General features: G+C 64.4%; 1 protein-coding gene across 2 annotated transcripts; it reads right to left on the bottom strand.

Moving 5' to 3' along the window:
- Positions 1 to 2586: 2586 nt before the first annotated feature.
- Positions 2587 to 14857, bottom strand: ZNF316 (zinc finger protein 316). 2 transcript variants are annotated; one of them, XM_059699332.1, is made up of 6 exons: positions 14732 to 14857; positions 11955 to 12345; positions 11583 to 11689; positions 10720 to 10846; positions 10137 to 10250; positions 2587 to 7694 (listed from the first exon to the last, which is right to left on the bottom strand). In XM_059699332.1, the coding sequence occupies exons 2-6, from the start codon at positions 12316 to 12318 to the stop codon at positions 5386 to 5388; spliced, it is 3021 nt and encodes a 1006-aa protein (XP_059555315.1). In that variant the 5' UTR covers positions 12319 to 12345; positions 14732 to 14857; the 3' UTR covers positions 2587 to 5385. The 2 variants fall into 2 exon arrangements, with proteins under 2 accessions (XP_059555315.1, XP_059555316.1); XM_059699333.1 differs by lacking the exons at positions 11583 to 11689; positions 14732 to 14857 and having other exon boundaries at positions 11955 to 12092.
- Positions 14858 to 18026: the final 3169 nt, after the last annotated feature.

Raw genomic sequence — 18026 nt, 5'->3', positions numbered from 1 at the left:
GGAGCTGGGACGAAGGCGGGGCACGGCGGATGCGCGCCCGAAGCGCAGGTGCCGGGTCTCCCTAACCGCGGGCAGCTCTGCAGGCCGCGCTCGACGGTGCAGCACCGTCCGCGGCGCTCGGGACCTCCAGGAGCCTCGGGGCTGGGACCGCCGCCCGCACGCGGCGCGCGCACACACTTCCGGCGCGGACTGCGGCCTCGGGCTCGGGCCCACCCCGAGGACCGCGCCGACGGCAGCGCCGGGCTCCGGACGCGGTGTCCGCGCCGGGCGCACAGCCGCGCTCACCTCCGCTGCCTCGTCCGCGGGGCCCGGGGTCTTCGCTCGCGCCCCTACTCTGTGGACACGGCCTCCGGCCGCCCGACGGCCAGGCCCCACGCGCCCGCGCCCAGGTAGGCGGGAGCCCGCCGGGTACCGCCCAGGAGCGGCGCGCGCCTGCGCACAGAGCTCACGCAGCGCTGGTCTCACGGGAGGCTCCGCCCACACGCGGGGCGGGGCCTGCGCGGGAGCCTTCCGGGACCCCCCACCCCCACTTCTCCCCGCCTCCCCGACGTCACCGCACCGTGGGCTCCTGAGCGGACTCTGGCCCTGGGATGAGGGCCTCCCGCTCGCCGCCAAGCGAGGGAGAGACTGGGTCATAGAGATGAGAATGTAACCAAGTGAGCGCAGCCACGCAATTTTTACAACATGAATGAGAAATAAAGGAGGAGGCAAAATTTAAGATGCCATGCATGAAAACTGGAAGGCGGTCCAGATGCACATCAACGAAAACAAAAAGAGCATGTGGAGCACGTTCTCCCAGGGATGGCTGCGCTGAACCGGGAGGTGCGCATCTTTCTGACGTTTTTTACCAAAGATACTTCTATTGATTTCAGAGCGGAAGGGAGAGAGAAAAGCAATGAGAGAGAATCATTGATTGGCTGCCTCCTGCACGCCCTCTACCGGGATTGGAGCTCTGGAGCCCGCAACCCAGGCAAATGCCCAACCGTGACTTCCTGGCTCATAGATCGAAGCTCAACCACTGAGCCACACCGGCTGGGCTGCCATGAAGAAAAAAGAAAAAAGGATCAGGAGGAGCCAGAGAACAGGCCTGGGACAAATGGGCAAAATAGTTATTTCTGTGTAAGGTAAATTTCACCTCCATGTTAAAAAAGTAAGAAGAATCTGCTTGGTGTTCCCAATTTCCTAGAAATGCCTTTAGAAGTATATAAATCTGCCCAGCCTGCGTGGTTCAGTGGTTGAGCATCGACCTATGAACCAGGAGGTCATGGTTTCATTCCCGGTTGGGGCACATGCTTGAGTTTCAGGCTCCAGCCCCAGTAGGGGGCGTGCAGGAGGCAGCCCGTCAATGATTCTCTCTCATCATTAATGTTTCTATCTCTCCCTCTCCCTTCCTCTCTGAAATCAATAAAAATATATTTTTAAAAATAGAGAAATGCAAGCCATTCACCTCTCTGTGAAATGGACAAGATGAAAACAACTGTTGATGTCCTGTGTTGGTGAGGCCACAGACCAAAAGCACTTCCTCACTGCACTGGAGAACATGCTATTGGACTGGAGTTAGCCTTTCTTTCTTTCTTTTTTTTTTTTTTTAAATATATTTTATTGATTTTTTACAGAGAGGAAGGGAGAGAGATAGAGAGTTAGAAACTTTGATGAGAGAGAAACATCCACAAGCTGCCTCCTGCACATCTCCCACTGGGGATGTGCCCGCAACCCAGGTATATGCCCTTGACCGGAATCGAACCCGGGACCTTTCAGTCCGCAGGCCGACGCTCTATCCACTGAGCCAAACCAGTTTCGGCTGGAGTTAGCCTTTCTTGGTGGCATGTAGTTATAGCCAAAAATGTAAATATGCATGCCCTTTGACCCAGAAACATGAACAGTTATATTAAAAATCTGTATGACTGCACAAAGATATATGTGCAAGAACCCACATTCAGCCCTCGCTGGTTTGGCTCAGTGGATGGAGCGTCGGCCTGAGGACCACAGGGTCCAGGGTTTGATTCCGGTCAAGAGCACGTATCTTGGTTACAGGCTCCTCCCGGGCTCAGGCCCTGGCCGGGGCTCCTTTAAGAGGCAACTAATCGATGTGTTTCTCTCACATCGTTTCTGTCTTTCCCTCTCTCTTCCACTCTCCCTGAAAATTAATGGAAAAATATCCTCGGGTGAGGATTCACACACACACACAGAATCCACATTGCAGCATTGTTCATAATAGTGAGACGTTGGAAAGTACCAAATCCCCATTGAAGAATGGTGACATCAATTGTGATACGTGCATGGAATGAAATGCTGATGGTGCAGTTAAAATGAGTGAGGTAGCTGTCAGGGCGGAAAGAATGTCATATATATATTATGTGATAAAATCAAGTTGCAAGGAAATATATCAAGTATGTTCATAGTTTTAAAACATTTCCACGGACATGGAAGCAATGTGCACCCACGCCCCTGCAGAAGCCACGGCCCCTGGTGGCTGTTTGTAGTATGACTCTTTAGGGCACGAAAAGTGTACTTAACGCATTTTTGTACTCTTGGAATTCTTACAACTAGCGTGCATTTTGTAAACAGGAAAAAAAAACTAAGTAATGAACAAGGATCATAAAGCTTTATTTAATAAATATAACCAAAAATTTCAAAATGCTTTATTCCATATATAGCCAATTAAAGAAAGGAAAGAAGGGACAGAGGAAACGTGTGAGATGATGTGGGTCCGGAAAAAGGGAGGAGGTTGGGGGGATGTGAGTGGTAAGAACAGGAAAGTAACGGGTGTAGGTGGAGGCAAGAGGGGTGCTCAGGAGCTCTGACTCTCGCAGTGCCACCTCTCATGGGTCACCTCTCACGGGCATCCATCCCTCCTTGGCAGTGATGGGAGATGCTCAACTGGCATTCTCGGAATGAATCAGGACTCCAGAAACTCGGAAGTCCTCTCTCAACCAGGAAGGCTGCCCTTTTGTCTATGACCAACAAGATTGAAGCCCCCCCCCAGCCCTCCCCACTAAGATAAAAACAAAAAACAAAAACTTGGCTGGCCAGTGGTAAGCTCCAGCAGGGAATACTTTATCTTTCTGAACAGACTATTTAAGATCCTCAAGGCTGTCCTTTGGACTAGTCTTTTTCATTAAATCTGAAATCTTGGTTCTGTTCTGATGCCCCCAAATCACATTTGAAAATGGAGTTTACTACACAGTTCATATTTTCAAATCCATGGGCAGAGGATGGGAGGGTCAGACCTGGTCTGGGGGACACCATGTGCTGCAAAGTCAATAAATCAGTTCAAAGGTAGGTGCTTAGGGCCCTGGGGGAGGCACCCTTTGCCCCGGCACAGAGCAGGGGACCCTGGATGGCGCTGGGGCCTCTGAGGAGGGGCCTGTGACTCAGGCACGTTTCTGGACCACCAGGAGGGGGCCCATGGGAAGGCTGGCCCAAACGACGCTAAACGCAATACTGTCCCCATATAGCTGAGTGTATTACAGGACTCTGTGGCAGTTGGGGACTCCCAGCAACACGTGGTGGACACAGGCAGCAGGGTCAGAGCTCACCGGGGCTGGCTCCTCATGGACCAATCCTGGTTTCCCGGAAGAAAAACTCCTAGAAAATGTTTGCGGAAACCACATGGGCCTGAGGCCTCTCAGAGCCTCCCCAAGGGCAGCCAGGAGCGGCAACAACACGGAATTCAGTCAGAAAGCTTGTTTCTCATCTTTATTAAAGCTCGGTCCTCCTGCCCATGGCCCGGAGCAGGGCAGAAGCAGCTGGGGCCAGGGGGAGCACCCATTCCAGGGCCGCGCCAGGAGGAACAGCACGGAGCCAGACCCCAGCCACGTGGGGCCAGCCCAAGGTGCCGTGGCCCTTTCTGAGGCCCCTCTCCCACAGGGAGGAGGCCAGGGGCCAGCACCCTGCCCTCCTTACCACCGCCCCCCACCCAGCCCGGCTAATTCATACCACCACCACCCAGGCCTCTCCCCACCCACTGACTACTGGGCCTCCTACTCCCAGCCCCGCAGCTCTGCTGCTGGCTCCCAGGCCACGTCTACACTAAAACAGAAGGAACTAGGTCTAAAAAGGAATGCAGTTGCGACAAAATCTGTTTTCTGGTCCCACTCGCACAGGCCAGAGGCGCTAAGGATGGGAGGGGTCTCACAGAGCTGTGCCTCAGCCAGCTGCCCAGTGGTCCTAACGCCCGCTGGAGGGTGGGGTGTGGGCCTTGCATAGTTGGCGGCTGGGTTTGCTGTTGAGCCAAGGGTTTGTGCCCACGCCCCCAGAGTTGGCCACCACTGTGCAGACTGCCCGCTCTGTGAGGGGCATCTGAGCAGAAACCATCTGCTTCCCCCGTGGAGTCAGGAGAAGCGGGGTTAGAGGGACCTGCAGGTGTCTTGGGTCCTGATGGTGGGTGTTGGAATGATCTTGGCACCGACCTCAGTCACATGACACTGGTTATTACATCTAAGTGAGCCCTGGGCTGGGCCTCGTGTGCCACTGACCCCAGGAGAGATGGCAGTCGGAGGGGTGAAGGCTGGGGCCGAGGCCCCGATCTCTGAGTGAGCCGCCTCAGGGCCGTTGGTGAGCACCAAGGACTCAGAGGAAGGCGGAGAGTGAAGCGACCGGCGGGACTAGCACCTGGCCCACCTTGGTGCTCCAGTGGGGCACGGAGGGCGGGTGACCCCGAGAATAAGGCTTTAAACTCCCGGGGCCTGCGGACACCTGGGGCCGCCCGCCCCGGGGCCACAGATTAGGGTTCTGGCTTCGCTCCTCCCCCAATTCTTTGGGCCGTGGAGATGGAAATAAATCAACGTTCTCAGCTGCAGCTCCACCCTAGGGCGGGGGGCGGGGGGGGGGGGGGCAGTGGTGTAGGAACGTGATCCTTCGGAACCAGAACCGCACGGCTTCCCCGAGGGCAGCCTTAACTCCTGTTGGTACTTGAGTGACTAGAAAGTCCCTAAGCCTCTCGCTGAGGGCGGAGGACGGCAGCAAACCCACTAGCAGCCCTGCTTGGCCTCCCCGCCGCCCGCCCCCCGACAAAGGGCTTCCCCTGTCGCTGTAAGGCCCGGTTACAGACGCCTCGGCCACCTGTTCTGAGGCCCCAAGTCAGACCCCGAGTGAAATAAATACATGGCCTGGCACCCTACCCTCGGCTTCACGGCACCGACTGGGGATGGTGCCATCTTGGTCCAGGTGGCCGCCCGCCCTCGCCTTCTCCGTGTGCGCTCCCACAAGCTGGGCTGTCGGGCAGGAGGGCGGGCCGAGGCCAGGCCGGGGCTGAGGGTAGGCACTGCACCAGGACTGGGCCCTCAGCCCCGAGGCCAGAGGAGGGGCTGGCGCAGCAGCCGGCACCCTGGCTGCCGGGAGGGCTGGTGGCCTCGCCGGCTGCGCCACCTTCGGCCTCTGGCCTCAGAGGACGCCCTCCCGGTAGGCGCCCGAGGGCGCCACGAACGGCGCGGGCTCGGAGCTGAAGCTGGTCCCGCCCGCAAACTCCAGCAGGGTGCTGCCCCGCTCGCCCGGGGGTGCCGCGCTGGTGCCCGGCGGCCCCTTGGCGGGCGCCTCGGACGGGGGCGCCGGGGCGGCGGCGGGGCCGGGCGCGCCCGCGTTGCGGTGCGTCTTCATGTGCGTGAGCAGGTGCGAGCTCTGCGAGAAGCGGCGGCCGCAGCTGGCGCAGGCGTAGGGCCGCTCGCCCGTGTGCGTGCGCTGGTGCGTGACCAGCACGGAGCGCTGCGAGAAGCGCTTGCCGCACTCGGGGCACGGGAAGGGCCGCTCGCCCGTGTGGCCGCGCCGGTGCTTGGCCAGGTTGGAGCGCTGCGCGAAGCCGCGGCCGCAGTCGGCGCAGCGGAAGGGCTTCTCGCCCGTGTGCGTGCGCCGGTGCCGCTTGAAGTCCGAGCTGTGGCCGAAGCCCTTGCCGCAGTCCGGGCAGCGGTGCGGCTTCTCCTCCGCGTGCGCCCACTGGTGCCGCGTCAGCGCCGCGCTCTGCCCGAAGCGGCGGCCGCACTCCCCGCACGCGTAGGGCCGCTCGCCCGTGTGCGCGCGCCCGTGGGCAGTCAGGTGGGCCCGCCGGCTGAAGCCCGCGCCGCACACGCCGCACACGAAGGGCTTCTCGCCGGTGTGGCCGCGCACGTGCGCCGCCAGGTGCGAGCCGCGGGCGAAGCGGGCGCCGCACTCGGGGCAGGGGAAGGGCCGCTCGCCCGTGTGCGTGCGCCGGTGGCGCGCCAGGTGCGAGCCGTACACGAAGCTCTTGCCGCAGTCGGCGCAGCGGTGCGGCCGCTCGCCCGCGTGGTAGCGCTGGTGCTTGGCTAGGGCGGCGCGGCGCCCGAACGTCTTGCCGCAGTCGGAGCAGATCCACGGGCTCTCCTCCTCGGGCAGCGCCGCGGGCGCCGGCTCGGGCAGCAGCCCCCCGGCGCCCGGCCCGAACGCCCGCAGCCCCGCGCCGCCGCCCCCGGGCCCGCTGCCCGCGCGGAAAGGGTCGCTGGCCAGCCCGGCGCCCTCCACCAGGGAGAGCCGGGCCCCCAGGGGTCCGGGCAGGGGGCGCCCCTCGGCCGGCAGCCGCTCCCTGAAGTCCGGGAGGCCCAGGACCGGGAAGCCGTCCGGGTGGAGCCAGGACTTGGGATGAACGGGGAAGTGGAAGCCGAGCGGGTGCGAGGAGGAGCCCGCGCCCGCGCCCAGGCCGTTGCCCACCTCCAGGAAGCGCCGGCCCGGCTTGGGGTCCTCCTCGCCCTGGGGGGCGGGCGCCTCCGCGGCCGCCGCCGCCTCCTCTCTCGCCTCTGCCTTGGCCTCTGCGTCCGCCTCACCGGCACCAGGTCCCTCGGGCCCCGCCTCGGCCTCCTCGGGCCCCGTGGCCAACACCGCGCCGCCGGGCTCCCGCCGGGGGCCGTCGCCGCTGGGCTCGGAGCAGCCGCCGCCGCGCCGGTGGCGCTGGAAGTCCGCGCGGAGGCGGAAGGCCTGGCCGCAGTCGGGGCAGCAGTGCGGCCGGTCGGCCGTGTGCACCGCCTGGTGCCGCGCGAGCGCCGAGCTCTGGCTGAAACTGCGGCCGCAGTGCGGGCACGGGTAGGGCCGCTCGCCCGTGTGCGTGCGCTGGTGCGTGACCAGGTAGGAGCGGCGCCCGAAGCCCGCGCCGCAGAAGGCGCAGCGGTAGGGCCGCTCGCCCGTGTGGATGCGCCGGTGCGTGACCAGGTGCGACTTGTAGACGAAGCGCTTGCCGCAGTCCGGGCACGGGAAGGGCTTCTCGCCCGTGTGCGTGCGCTGGTGGATGGCCAGGTGCGAGCGGTACACGAAGCCCTTGCCGCACTCGTCGCAGCCGAAGGGCTTGACGGCCGCGTGGTAGCGCTGGTGCTTGGCCAGGCGGGACCGGTGCGGGAACACTTTGCCGCACACGTCGCACGTGGTCTCGGGCCGCCCCGCCTGGTCAGCCACTTCGCCTGGGAACGCCCACGGCGCCAGCAGGTTCACGCCCGGCTCCTGGCCGGGCAGGAAGGGCTTCACCTCCGACCCCTCGGCCAGGGCCCCGAGGCCCCCGGGGTCGAGCCCCCAGCCCTCCGAGGTCTGCCCCGAATCCGAGTCGTCAGGGCCCCACGTCCCGGGCACGTCCCCCACACCATAGGCCGCCGACCACAGCCCGGGGGGCTCGCTCTCCTCCTCGGCCACCTCTGCCAGGAAGTCCTCCTCATCCTCCTCCTCGTGGTCCTCCATGTCTTCGGTCCAGAACCAGGCACCTGCGGGGAACAGGGGAGGCAGGCGAGCTGGGAGGAGCCGGGCCAGGGGCCCTGCGGGCTTTGCTCATCACTCCTCGCCCTCTGGGCTCCTCTCCACCAGCCTGAGGTTGGCCAGCAACCAGGGGCCCTCCTTGCCCCCCAGCAGAACCAGGAAAGCCTGCCCCGGGCCAGGGGATCTGGGGCTCTCTGCAGGCACCCCAGGAGGCTCTACCAACGATGCGGGCACAGCCCCAGCTTCCCTGTGAAGCCGTCCCCAGCTTGGCTTTTTCTAAGTGGCTGTGCCTTTGGGAAATGGTCCTTCGTCGGTGGAGACTGAACTGCAAGCCACTTCCCATCAGGAAGGGCAAGGAGTCCCAAGTTCCTGCTGTCCTGTCCGCCACCTCCCCTCGGCGCAGAGTATACACTGGGGCCAGGTGCGCAGGGCTTCCTGGTGTACAGTGGGAGTGCCGGTCGCCTGCACACTGGAGGGAACTGTATTTATGGAGCAAGCACCCTCACACCGGGAACAGAGGAAGCCCTGCCCCATGCTTTCTCTGTACACTTCATGCTGTGTCCACCAGGCCTGCACCCTGCTGTAGCCGCCTGCGTGGGAGAGTCTGGCCAGAACCCAAACCTTAGATGTGCCCCAACTTGTCAAGAGGAATAAATTTATGTTCTGCAAGGTTACATCTAGAAACACAGAAACCGCTGGAGTAGAGCAGTCAGCATCTGTCCTGCCCAGACCCGGCAGTCCTCAACGGGGTCGGCTGCACAGAAATAGGGGGTTGGGGGGAGGGGCAGCTTAGCAGACAGGCTGCAGTTAACTCATCCTGCAGCGTGACCCCAGCATTTAACACTGTGCTTGGATCCTACACCTCAGACTCCGCGGATGGCTGGGGCTGGGGGTGAGGGGTGGGAGAGCATCCCAGGCTCCAAGCTAGGTTCACCGGCACATGGTGGCTCCACCCCAGGACTCTCCTGGAACCACGGAAAATGGGGTACAAAAAGATCCTGTGACGAGAGACTGGCCAATGCCAGCCCGTGACCCCTTCACCTCCAGGCGGCTTTTCTGAGATTGCCTGTACACGGGACACACGTCCCTCTAAGGCAGTGGTTCTCAACCTTCCTAAAGCCGCGACCCTCTAATGCAGTTCCTCATGTTGTGGTGACCCCCAACCATAACATTATTTTCGTTGCTGCTTCATAACTGTCATGTTGCTACTGTTAGGAATCGTCATGTAAATATCTGATATGCAGGATGTATTTAGGCGACCCCTGGGAAAGGGTCGTTCGACCCCCAAAGGGGTCGCGACCTACAGGTTGAGGACCGCTGCTCTAAGACCCTCTGGGACAATCACCACTATCCCAGTCTCATTCTGGAGGCGGCAGCGATGTGTCTGGCTGGCCAGACCTCCTGATTCTGAAGTCGGGACAGATCCCAGGAGGGTCCCAGGAATGGGCTCCTGGGCAGACAGCCCACCTGCCACCCAGTGGAACGCGAGGCCCGAGGCTGAGCCCACCGCGGTCAGTGTCCGCGGTGCTGCCGCTCCACACGCTGTCTGAGCACAAAGCACGGAGGAAACACTCTGGAGAACACGCTGTCTGTGCTGTTCTGTATGTTTTTATTTTAAAACACGTCTGTGAGTCTATCCAGGCACGTGACTGGCATGAGACATCAGTGACCCTCCCTAGACTGGCGTCACTCCAGCCCAAAGCCGGGTGCGCCTCCTGTGCAAGGCCTTCCCGAACGTTCCGAAACACTGAGACACACAGGCCTCCGCGAGACACCGCACAGAACCCACCGTCCGCCCTCCTCAGAGGAAACTACAGATTTAGTTCACATTCTTTATTCTCCAGACGAGTGAGGTGAGGCCCAGACAGATGGGAGGACAGAGGCAGAGCCAGGTTCCAGGCCCCCAGAGACCGCTGCCCCCTGAGCTTCCTATAAGAACCTCTCCAAGTCTCCCCGAGGCCCAGGGCTGCCCGCCCGGCCAGAGGCCTGTCCCTGGGGCTTCCCGGGGAGAGGGGGCAGCTCAGAGGGACCCACTGTTCAGAGATGCCGACCGGATGGAGAAGCCAGAGGACCGGCTCAGGCAGTGCCAGGACCCACAGTCCACTCTGCACCTATAGCCCCTCTGAGCCAGTCACTTAACAACCGGCCCTCATTTGCAAACAAAACAAGACAAGAAATACCCAGAGACTCCAAGGCCAGGACAGGGTCACTTGTAAAGCCGCCTAAAAGGAAACCAGGTTCTCTAGGGACCTCCCAGCCCTCGCCTCTCCGCAGACTGAGGCCGAGAGAAGCCAGCCCACGAGGCAGGTCAGCCCGTGTGGCCGCCCATCTCTGCAAAGCCCACCCACAGCTCAGACCACAAGCACCAGGCTGAGGTGAAGGCCAGAGTCGGGCAAAGCTCCGAGAAGCGGTGTTGGCAGAAACCCCACCAGGCTCCGTCTCACGCTCACCTGTATAGACGCCAGTGACAATGTCTCCCTCCTCAGGACGCGGGCTGTCTGGGACCCAAGGTTCCTCTCCTTGTTCCAGCCGGAAGATCAGGTCCGGCTTGGGGATGGGGTACCCTGGCATGGAGAAAAGCAGACAGGCTGTGGCTGTGCCTGAGGCCGCCTCACAACACACAACACTGTCCCCTCCAGTCCTCAGCTCCTTTCTCTTCCATCCTCCGAGGACCACCGCCCCCTGCCCTGCCCCTCTGGAAAATCCCACACTCCCCTCTCTCAAGCTTTGCCGGACCCCCTGGCTCTCCTACCAAGCCCCTCCACACACCTGCGGGGTGCCCACCCCTCTCCTCCGTCACCCCTTGAGACCTGGCATCTCCAGAACATGTCCACTTGGCTCATGGCACTACTGGGCAATACTGGGACCCCCATAACCCCACCCACCCATCCAGAAGCAGGGTTATCCATGGGGACCCCCTGGGCGGTGGGCTGGCACCACCACCCCCTTCTCCAAGACCTCGCGGCTCCAGACAGCTAAGCCCCTGGCAGCCCTCGCACTGGGCTGCCTCCTGGGGACAGAAGGCCTGCTTACCCAGGGACACCAGGATGCCGTAGTTCTCCTGCATGACCTCCTTGTAGAGGTCCCGCTGCGCAGCAGCCAGCCTCTCCCACTCCTCCAGGGAGAAGTACACAGCCACGTCCTCAAAGGTCACCAGCCCCTGGGGAACAAAGCGCCCGGTCACTGCTCCACGCGGCCCAGGTGAAGGGCAGGCCCCAGGGGAGAGTGAAGATGACCGCAGCAGGATGCCCGTGGCCCTGAGGGAAGCCAGCGGACAGAGCCCAAGCCCGTCACCAGCAGGCCTACGGAGCCCGACAGCACGGGGCTTCCTGGCCCGGCCATGGCCTTCGAGGCAGGGACCCCATTCCCATCCAGAGGGGAGGGGCCCGGGCTCACAGGGTGAACCCCCAGCGCGCATGGGGCAGGGCCAGGATTCACACGGAGGTCAGGGGACGCCAAAGCCCAGGCCTCACAGCTGTGCGAGGGCCCGCACCTGGGTGGACAGGTGGCCCCAGCTGAACCGACTGTGGGCACAGGAGCCTGATCTGACCGGCTCCGCAGGAAATCAGAGCCCGGACAAGTGACGGGCACTCCGGGGAAGGGGCACAGCCTGACCCGGGAGAGCCAGGCCTCTGAGGAGCTGCACAGTGCAGGTGAGTGGGCGGCGGGCAGCGCGACCAGGACATTCCAAAGGCCTGGGAAGGGCCGGCCTAGGGGAGTGGAACCGCATCCCGCGGGGCTCAGGATGCCTGGCACTTCCTGCAGCCATGTCCCAGCTTGGCCTGGGCTCGGCCGAGGGCCACAGTGCCCCTGCCACAGGGGCTCCTGGCAGCAGGTGCCAAGCCCCCAAGGAAACCCTGCCTGGTTACTGAGCTCTGAAGGAGAGGGCAGCTCACCTGCGACCCGGCTGTCAGGAAATCCCCCTCCTCGTCCTCCTCCTCCTCCTCCTCTTCCTCCAGATCCTCCTCCCTAAGCACAGCTGGAACCCGGGAGGCCTGCAGAGCTGGGGGAGAAGTCTCCTAGGGGCCGCTGCCTTTAGCAGGGGCCTCGCCACCCTGGCCACCTCTGCCCATCCAGCAAGAGGGGCAGGAGCTCCTGGCTGCACCCCATTTCAAAGCCTGGGCCCTGGCATCCCAGCAGCAGCTGCAGCTCCAGCCTAAAAGGCCACAGAGCTCTGCTGGCCCGCCGGCCCCCCCTCCTACCCGCCCCCCCACCCCCGACCCCCGCCTTCCCTCCTTCCCTCCCAAGGGCCAGCTCCCTTCTCTCACCCTTTTCCTGCAGAACTGGGGACTTGGCACCAGCACGGCTCAGGCGCGCCTGGGTCCCCAACGCTGGACTCCGCTCCTCTGCCACCACCTCCACGTCCTGGTCCTCCTGCAACTCCACCGCCACCTGCTCCACCGGCCATCCTCGCCCTGCCCACGGCCCGGTGGCCTCCGGCTCCTCCACCACCTCCACCATGTCCTCATCTTCCTCTTCTTCCACCTCGATCTCCTCCTCCTCCAGCTCCTCCGCCTCTTCCCCCTTCTCCTCTTCCTCCTCTTCCTCCTGCTCAGGATTGCATTCCGACCCGTCCTCCGCCCGCTCTGGCTGGGCAGCCGGAGAGCCCGGCGCCGTGTGCAGGGCTGCCATCTTCTCGGGAGGACGCCTCAGCGCGGCCTGAAACACAGACGGGTGGTGAGGAGCCGCCCCCGCGCCCTGGGAGGGAGGCAGGCGCTGTTCCCCCACCGCACAGGGATGGCCAGAGACAGGCGGACTCCACGCAGCTCCTCCCAGGGCCCAGGCCCAGGCCCATCCGGGCTCACTAGCACCCAGGCGCCACCTGTCCCGGCCCTCACGCTCTTCCTGCGGCCTCCAACCCCATTCTGGCCTCAGGATCACTGAGCCCAAGGTTACAGAAGAGCTACACCCAGGAGGCCCCCAGCCTCCGGCCTCTCCCAGAGCCACCTCCGCTCCACAGCCCTCTGGTGTGAAGGGGCCTGAATGTAGAAGCGTGAGCTGGTGGCCCCGCAGCCACCTCCCACCTCTGGGAGGCCAGCCCTGCCCAGCGCCCGGGGCAGTGAGAATGCCAGCGGGTTTCCCAACTGCCACCCACCTCCGGCTCAGAGGAGGGCTCTTCTCACCCAGACCTCAGGCTGCACATTCAGGCTGAGCCCGGACACCATGCCAAGATGCCAAGCCCGACAGAGCTGCCTCCTGCCCGGCCCCGCCCGGAGCTGCCTCCCACAGCCACAGCCGGGCCAGTGTCCAGGGCCTCGCACTCAGAGAGCTCCAGGCCCTGGGACACACCGACCCCACGCTCGCCTGCCTCAGCACCTGGGCGAATGCCAGCCCCTCTCCCTGGGGCCCCTCCCCCTCTTCCTGGCTCAGGCGCCTGAGGCAGCCCCCCGCCCGTCCCACACGGTGCCCTGGCCTTTCCCGCGGCACCCATGTTTTTACACTCGCAGGGAACTGTCTGCTCACTGCCCGTCTCCCGGGACAGTCACCCCTAAGAGGGCAGACGTTCCCTCTGCTCTCCACTGAACGCCCCATGCCAGACACAGAGAGAGAGGCTCAAATGTTTACTGAAGACATGACTCTGAGGTCTAGTCAATGTGGTGAACGTGAAACTTTAAAAACTCGGTGTTTTGGCCGCACTGCCCCCTTCCAGACCTGACGGGCCGCTAGCGAGAGTCCCACCCAGAGGTTCGGCCCGAAGCCCCTTCTCCCCAGAAGCGACCAGAGAAGGGGAAGGCCTAGCAGCACGGAGGTCGGAGGTCACCCTGCAGGTGGGACCGGGACCCAGCACAGCCCGGCACCCATATGCCCCGACCCAGCACCCAGCACAGAACGGTTCTGGAAAATGGACCTCGGTACCTGGAGCACTGCGTTCACTCGGCGCCCCCAAGGCCGGGCGTGTGCTGGGCACGCTCCGCAAACCTGCCCTCTCGCCTTCCTCTCTGCCAGCGGCCAGCCACCGACTCCCGCTGCTCACTCCCCACATCAGCGCCAGGGCCGCAGCCACAGAGGGCCCGGGAAGCAGCAGCATCAACACCAACCCATCACCCGGGCCTGACTCCGCGGGAGCCCTGCACCCCAGGATACGGTGCTGCAAACTATTAGAACTGGGGTGACAAAATGCCCTCCATGGGGAGCAGGGAGGACCCCAGGACAGAGAAGTGGCCGAGTTCGAAACGGTGAGAAATGCTGCACAGAAGTGGAGAGACCCAGAGGAGGAGGGGAGCATGGGTGCCCGGATCCCGGCCTCTGGGCGCCTTCCAGGTTCTCTCTCCTCCAGGGAAGCCTTCCTTCCCCACGACCAGGTGCTCACTGCCTGGCCACCGGTGTGGGTGCCCTGCTCTCCTGGGTTCGGGGGTGCAGGTGTATCCACGGACCCTCCGGCTCCCTCACCACGCAGGCCACTCCCCCGACCTGCCCGCACTTGTTGAAACAAACAACTGCCAAGGACTCCTGCACACCTCCCCGCCCGCCCATCGGGTCCCCCAGGCCAGCCCCTCTCCCGCCTCTGCGGCCACAGTGGGCAGCGCAGACCCCATCCCACCCGGCGCTGGCTGCCCGCGGGCCTCCATTTGCAGACCAGGCTCTAAGCGGCTCAGGGTCAGGCCAAGCCCCTCCAGCCTCCCGCGGCTCAGGGGTCTGGTCCTCCCACTGGCCATGGCGGTGACAGCGCCTCACAGATGGGTGTGTCCCGGGGTGGCCACAGCCCCACCCCCGCCCCGCGCGGCGGCGATCACCCCCGGGAGTCGTGCGTGTCCCCCCAGCCAGCCCCCTCCGCGCTGCCTCCCCACAGGCCCGGGGGTCGGAGCCGCCCCAGCGCGCAGGCCCGAGCGGGGGGCGCAGGTCCCAGCGGCGTGGGCGCGGCCCCCCAAGGCCCCCGGCGCGCCCTCCCACCCGCCAGGCGCAGGCCCAGGTCCGGGGGCCCCGGCGCCACGGCCTCCCGCCGCCGCCCGGACCGGCGTGGAGGGGCGGCCCGGCCCCGCTCGGCCCCCGCCCGGCCCCCGCCCGGCCCCCGCGCACCTGCCCCGCCGCCCCGCCGCCCACTCACCGCGCGCGCCGGGCGCCGAGCCGCCGCCGGACGCCGGGCCTGCGCGCCCCGCGCTACACAAAGTGACGGCCGGGAGCTGCGCGGCGGCGGCGCGTGGGCACCGGAAGTGCCGCCGTCGGCCCCGCCCCGCCCGCGCCCACGGGGGGGAACTTCCGGTCACGCGGGGTCGAGCGCGGCTCCCGGAGGGGGCGTGAGTGGAGCGAGAGGAAGCGCCGCGGCCACGGCGCTCAGCCCGGACCCGCGGGGAGCTCGCGAGCGCCGTGACCGCGCACCGCCCCCCGCGGTCCCGCGCGGACCCTGCAGACTCTGCACCGCCCTCGAGACCCCCGCCCCCCGCAGACACCGGAGGGAGCCCCCGCCTGTCCTGTGACCCCGCACCCGAGGCCACGACCCACCCCTGGGGACCCACCCTGCCGGAGCCTGCAGCTCAGAGCGCACCCCTCCCCGAGCTCACTCCACCAGGACCGGGAGCCCGCTGGATGCCCGGCCCCCAGGCCACGCAGGCGGGGCACCCCCCCAGGACCGGGCTGTGGAGGCGTCCCCCGCCCCCCGCGGGCCCTCAGGCCTGGCCGTGGCCGTGGGCGGGGCGTCCCCTGCAGGTGGTGGCCGATGGCGACTACAGCTCGCAGCCTGGCCCCCGGGGCTCAGGACGGGACCATTGGGGGGGGGGGCCCTGAATGGAGGAGGAAGGTTACTCACGGGCCGGGCAGCTGGACAAATGCAAGAAGGGCCTCGGGCAGAGAGGGGCCCTTGGTCAGCACCACGGGGAGGGCCCGCCTGGGGGGGGCGGGGCGCTGGGATGCGGGGCGGGAGGGGGCGGGAGGGGGACTCCGGCTGTCCGTCCACCGCAGCCTCTCCAAACCTGTCCCATCCCCCGGATGCAGCTGAGGGCTGGGGGGGCGGTGCGCTCTGGCACCCACAGAGGGGGCCTCCTCCCGCCCGGCCACAGCGCCAGCGGGAGTGGCGTGGGCCCCCTTCCCAGCGCGTTCTTCTGTCTTCTGTAGTGGCCCCAGCGTGGGACGCTGTGCGGGGCAGGCTCCCTCCAGAGCCTCAGCTCCGGCTGTGAGCTCAAGCCCACACAGGGCTGGACTGCTCCGAGGGGTGCAGCCCCCCACAAAGCCTCGACTTCCCCAACCCAGAGCACCAGCCTGCCCTCCGACCCCATCTCTCTCCTCACGATGATTGGCTCCGGCTGCTTTGTACGTCTTAAAATGAATAACTAACACTTAAAAGTGGGGGGTCTCGTATGAAATGATTGAAAAATCCTAAGTTCTGCCAACACAGAGCCCCCGGTGCAGGGCATGGTCAGAGGCCTGCGGAGTGACAGCCTACCCTCCCGCCTCCCACCGGGCCCACTTCCAGGTGGCACCCTGCCTGGCCCTGTGGGTCTCTAGCCCGCAGGGAGCACCCCATCCAGGTCTGGGGGAGGCGAGCCTGAAAGGGACAGGGTCAAGTGGGGTCGCGAGTGGGGAATTTCGCTTTTTTGAGGCTAAAATAACCACAGACATGAAAGCTCCCGTCCAGTGGCTCGGCCTCATTTCCACCGAGCAGAGGGCGGCCTTGCCCACTGTGCTCCCTGGCACACCTGGCTCCTGACGTCACCAGTGGGGTGGGGAGGGACACGCCTAACTGCCCTGGGACACGCTGGCCGAACTGGGAGTCCTCCGCGTGGCTGCCTCGCTCAGTGTCCTGGCTGGCCAAGCTGTGGGGACTCTGCCTGCCACAGGCAGGAGGAAGGAGAGGCCCCTGGGGGCCGTGGGGAGGGGCCCCTCAGGGAGAGGAAAGGAGGGGCAGTGGGGGGACCAGGGCAGCAGCCTCGGTGTCAGACTCTGGAGAGGGGCCGCCAGCTGAGGGACCTCCCAGAGGTGGCCCGTGGAGTAGGGAGAGGTGGCAGACTTCACCCCCTTGAACCCTGGTCTTGGGTTGGGTATCAGGGGGGACAGACCAAGAGGAAGTCTGTGGAGATGCGGGGTGACCCAGGTCCCTGCCTGACAGGGTGGAGGGCTCTGAGGCAGGCGTAGAGATGTTAGCTCTTTGTTTCATCTGCCCCCTCCCCACTCCCCCCGCCCTGTTGGGTCTTTGCCTGGCTCTGGGCCCTGCGGCGTCCTCCCTCCACATTGCCAGTGGATTCAGCTAAGGGCCCCGCTGGTGGGATGCGATGGGAGGACAGGGCTGGGGTGTCCCTGCCCGTCACAGCCCACCAGTGGCCCATCTCCACGCCTGCAGCTCTCGGGCCGACATCCTCTCTGCCCCAGAACCTTCTGGTCCAGGTGCATCTCGGGGCTCCGCTCCTGGGCCCCAGGGCCCACACTGCTCCCATTAGCTCTCCTACATTCAGGTCCTCTCCTCGCACCACCCGGGGATGGAGGCTGGCAGCTGCGCCCCGTGGCCCACTAGGCCCTGAGAGACCGTGCCGAGGCTGGGAGGACCTGCTGGGGGCAGAGGGCTGTGGATTGAGGCAGGAAGGAGGATGGGGGGGATGTTCCAGGGCAGTGGGGGGAGGGAGGTTAGCACAGTGGGGACCGGCAATTGCAAAATGGAGAAGGCCCGCAGGGCTCACCGCATTCCCAGGACAGCCCGTGGGACCAAACACAGGAGTCCAGGCTCAGCCAAGGCGCCAAGCCCACCCACAGGACACACAGGCCACTGAGGGCTCTCAGAACACAATGACAGTCGTGTGGTCAGTGACGAGAGCCCCTGGATACAAGTAGAAACGAAAGCAAAGGGGTTTCTGTGTTGGGAATAATCGGGAATCGAGAAGGGATCTGATGCATTTTTATTGATTTCAGAGAGGAAGGGAGAGGGAGAGAGAAAGAAATATCAGTGATAAGAGAGAATCATGGATCGGCTGCCCTGCACTCCCCACACTAGGAATGGAGACCGCAACCCGGGCATGTGTCCTGACCGGGAATTGAACTGTGACCTCTTGGTTCATAGGTCGATGCTCCACCACTGAGCCACACCGGCTGGGCTGGTGCCACTCTTTGGCACAATGGGCTGGGGGCGAGATTTGCCTGTCCTGCCAATGCCTGCCTCTTCGAGGGGCAGCTGATGAGCCGAAGACAGGAGCATAGAGGAGGGGCCCAGCCCACTGAGGCCTCTGCCAACACGAGGTGCCGTCTGCCCTCCACCCAGCTGCTCACAAAAGGGGAGCAGACTGGCAGTGTAGCCCCGGGGCAAGGCCTGCCCAGGGCCTGTGTACCCCAAAAGGGAAGGAAGCGGCAAGAACAAGAACAGACCCACCCTGGACACTGCCACTTGGCCCCGCCAGCATCTGACCTGTTAGCAGCTCTCT

Source organism: Myotis daubentonii, chromosome 5, assembly GCF_963259705.1.
Source record: "Myotis daubentonii chromosome 5, mMyoDau2.1, whole genome shotgun sequence".
In the NCBI taxonomy this organism is placed as follows: Eukaryota; Metazoa; Chordata; class Mammalia; order Chiroptera; family Vespertilionidae; genus Myotis; species Myotis daubentonii.
The sequence above is the reverse complement of the archived record's forward strand: the minus strand, read 5'-3'. Positions and strand labels throughout refer to the sequence as shown.